The sequence below is a fragment of the Diaphorina citri genome, unplaced genomic scaffold, assembly GCF_000475195.1.
Source record: "Diaphorina citri unplaced genomic scaffold, Diaci psyllid genome assembly version 1.1 scaffold1368, whole genome shotgun sequence".
NCBI lineage: Eukaryota > Metazoa > Arthropoda > Insecta > Hemiptera > Psyllidae > Diaphorina > Diaphorina citri.
In genome coordinates this window covers 16,197-20,085 of record NW_007378794.1, presented here as the reverse complement: position 1 = coordinate 20,085, position 3,889 = coordinate 16,197, and the positions used below count along the sequence as shown (strand labels likewise).

The 3,889-nt window shown below is 41.1% G+C and overlaps 1 protein-coding gene across 1 annotated transcript in view; it reads left to right on the top strand.

The window, feature by feature from the left end:
* LOC103515540 (uncharacterized protein DKFZp434B061-like) overlaps nt 1-1,177 on the top strand; it is a 2,449-nt gene extending 1,272 nt beyond the window's left edge. Inside the window, exons 2-3 of the mRNA XM_008480475.1 lie at nt 7-423; nt 979-1,177. Coding sequence (XP_008478697.1) covers nt 7-423; nt 979-1,177 — 616 coding nt within the window. The remainder of the gene's footprint in view (nt 1-6; nt 424-978) is intronic.
* The last annotated feature ends 2,712 nt before the right edge of the window (nt 1,178-3,889 follow it).

Sequence of the window (3,889 nt, the reverse complement as noted above, 5' to 3'; positions counted from 1 at the left end):
TCACAGATCGCGCATACCGCGCCCCGTATCTTCCCCTACCACGGTGGTTAAACCCTCCGGCCTTCCCCTGGCTAAACCCATGGCTAAGAAACCTCCCCTCCCTTCTCCAACCTCCTCTACCCCTAAATCCATCACCCCCGCCCCGCCACGGAGTAAAACCGAGGTTTTACCCTCTAAAATGTCGCTCCCTAAAACCGAGGTTTTACCGAGTAAAATCACCCTCCCTAAGAGCGACCTAGTGACTCTCCCCTCTAAGATGTCCGTGCCCAGGACCAGCCGAGTGGACTCTGTGGTATCGAACCCGCGGCCCCCAGTGACGAGGCCGAGTAGTTTACCGTACAGGAAGGCTGTGGTCGGGGTGGAGAGGAGGGCTGTGTCATCGTCTGTTGTCAACAGGAGTGTTCCACAACCTCAGCCTCCTAAGTAAGTCATAAACTAGTACTTAGTAGTGAGTGAAAATTGGATGAGACATATTAATTCCAACCCTGTTATGTTAAATATTTCAATAAATAGACAAAAAAAAAGAGGTTTGATAGAACGAACTATAACAAGGGACTTCTTAACGTACTGAAATCAAAGAGAGAAGGAAGACAGGATAGGAGGAAGTCAGCCGTTCCGAAAACGAACCTTGTACGTGTAAAATAAAATTCACTCCGGTCGGGAATCGAACCCGCGACCTAGCACCGTGCTACCTTCCAAGGTAACTGGGCTGGCGATGTAAAGAAATATTCCATTCTAATCTTCCTCACCTTTTGCCGTGTTCAGACGGGGTCGGCGTTTTTCGTCAGCCTCTCAATCAGCCCTAGGGTGATTGCTTTGGGCTGACATTTGGTTTGGACTACAAAATTTTACGAGTGGATGCTCTTCGCACTCAACCTTTGCTATTTCTTTAGCTAGAGAAATTCAGGCTGGTATCCTCCTTGTTCAAAGTCCCCCAGCCAGACGTTAATTCTAATCCATCTCTCCCCCCCTCAACAGATACGTGAAAACCCTTTCACACCGTCTGCCCTCAGACAATGGCCACCTGTCCTATAACTCTGGCGAGAGGCTCAAGGTAGTTCTAGAAGTGGATGACAAGTGGTTGTTATGTTGCCGAGGTAGACAGAAAGGTCTGGTGCCCCGCTCCGCTGTGATTCTGTTTTTTGCGGGTCTCGTAAGGGACTCAAAAAGATTTTAAATCTTATAAAAATTAGGAAGGTAAAATAGTGAGATCTCATAAATCTATTCCAGAAAAAATTGTTTAGGTCTCTTATTTTTCGATTCATTGATTCATTCATAATAATAATAAGTAAAACTGTAATAACACCTTATCAATAAAATTATACCTAGATAATTTAATTATTTTCTGATGACTGGAGCTGTAAAAATTACTACTATTTTACTGTTTATTAAATCTCATTTTGTGTCGAAACAGTCTGAACTCCATTGTAAAGTTAAAAAAAAAACTTGTTTTTCGCTAGAACTGCAGAAATTTAGGACGTATTAAATTAGTTTGTAAAAAAATAAATAAATAAATAAATAAATAAATCAAAATTAATAGCTATGATTTACTGCTGGAGATGTTTTATTCTGATTGGGTTTTTTGCGGGTCTCGTAAGGGACTCAAAAAGATTTTAAATCTTATAAAAATTAGGAAGGTAAAATAGTGAGATCTCATAAATCTATTGCAGAAAAAAAAATTGTTTAGGTCTCTTATTTTTCGATTCATTCATAATAAATAATAAGTAAAACTGTAATAACACCTTATCAATAAAATTATACCTAGATAATTTAATTTTTTCTGATGACTGGAGCTGTAAATTACTATTTTACTGTCATTAAATCTCATTTTGTGTCGAAACAGTCCGAACTCCATTGTAAAGTTAAAAGAAACGTGTTTTTCGCCGGGGAATCCGGGGATTCCAACCTGCGGTCAAAACTACCTGATTATGGTCAAATCTCAAGGGTTGACATCCAACCTGCGGTCAAGCATTTTTGGGTTGACATCCAAAATGGATTTTACAAACGATAATCGGTCTATATTTCCCTCTCTATACTGCTTCATGTAAGAAGCTACATATTTACTTTTTTCAACAGTTTTCTTGTATCTTCTTCGTTTTCTTTCAACAGTATTCATTTTTACTGTGCTTCCCGTTTGAATTTCCTGTAAAGCGTCGAGCAGTACGTATATGTTAGGGTGAGGATGGTAGAACATGCTGTTCAATTTGGCATGGAAACTTTCACAAGCATTGGTAGTGCGTGATAAGTTCTCGGAAAATTCGGCCCAAATGTGAGGGGGGAAACGACTGCTACTATCTACATAATTTTCTAACACATAATCACAGTAAAATGCTATGGACATTACGAACCAATAGTTTGACTAGAGAGGGAGAGAGAAAGAAAGAGAGGGAGGGAGAGAGAGAGAGAGAGAGAGAGACAGAGAGAGAGAGAGAGCAAGAGAAAAAGAAACTTGGAGAGAGAGAGACAGAAGGGAAGAGGTTCATCTAAAACAGGTAACAAAAAAAAAATCAAAAAAAATTGTGCTACCCCTTTCTTTCCGTCTATTTTCCGCCAGCAAAACCAAAGGTACTTCCTCCTACTCATATTTACGGGGAGTTGTGCATTCCTTATCTCCTCATCTCTGTAAAGTGCCACCAACCTTTCTAACAGCTGGCAGTCTCACCTCCCGGCTACCAGGAACCTATTTTTAAAGGCTGTACGTATTCAGTTTAACCCGTGGAGTTGAACTCTAGTGAGGTCAGTTTGTGTGGTTCCCGGAACGAAAGGGTTCATACGGTAAGTAACTTAACTTATTATCCGGTAATCCCGGTATTACAAATTAGTACTACGGGTCTGCGTCGTAGCATGTCTATCCTGTAGTATGCCTCTCTTCAGATGGGATAGAAGAGACACAATACTCCCCAGCCAAAGGCCGAGTGAAAATTTATGATTGCAAATTGCCTGTAAATTCGGGCGTAAAGTCAACCTATTTAAAAAAAAAAAAAAAAATATTAAATTCGCCCTGCCAAGTCAAAATTTGACAGCGCTACTAAAAGACTTATTTGGTGACGGGGCTTTAACCTACTTACCGTCGACAAGTTAGCCACTTCCTCACATTAACCTCACCTAACCTGATATGAGTGAGGTCGGGAAAAGGCAGCACGCGCTTGGCCAGCTAATAACCCAACCGGTTAGCAACCATGCCCAACATTGCTTAACTTCAACGATTCCTGGGGACTACACGAAATGACATAACTCTTTTTTCTAGACATCTGCTTCAAAAATTAGGTAATTTCACCAATCGGACAGAATTAGGCAGAAGGGAACCATCCATAAGGGAAATTGCCCTAAACACGGAGAGAAAAGGTGCCAGAAGGTCGGGAAAAGGCAGCACGCGCTTGGCCAGCTAATGGGTGTCGTAAAGCTGATGGGCTTACAGCCTAAATTATGCCTCGTGAGCTAAGGGCCTATACCCGGTCCAAAGAGATGCACGTATTTTCATTACTCGTTGGTACGGCTTGCAAACAGAAGCCGGCCATTGCCTTTCCCCATTCCGTTCTGAACCACCCTGCTGTAAATATGTGTTTGTGACTTTCGTGTCTTGTTCTTTTCAATAAATAAATGTTTTACGATTTGATATGAAATTACTATCTTCTCAATCCAACTATAATTAGAATCACTATGGAGACCCACAGCGACAGGCGACAATAATCCACACTGATTGGCAACTGTCAACTATGTATGAACACACCTTTAGACAATGAAACAAGAGAATATATGAAGTACAAGGAGTCACTCAGATGTATCAAAAAGCATCTGGTTAATGACTATTCCGATGTAAAAGTACCCAAAAAGTGCATTGGCGCACTCAAAAACATCCAAAACGGTCCCTAAATCTCCTAAAAGGTCG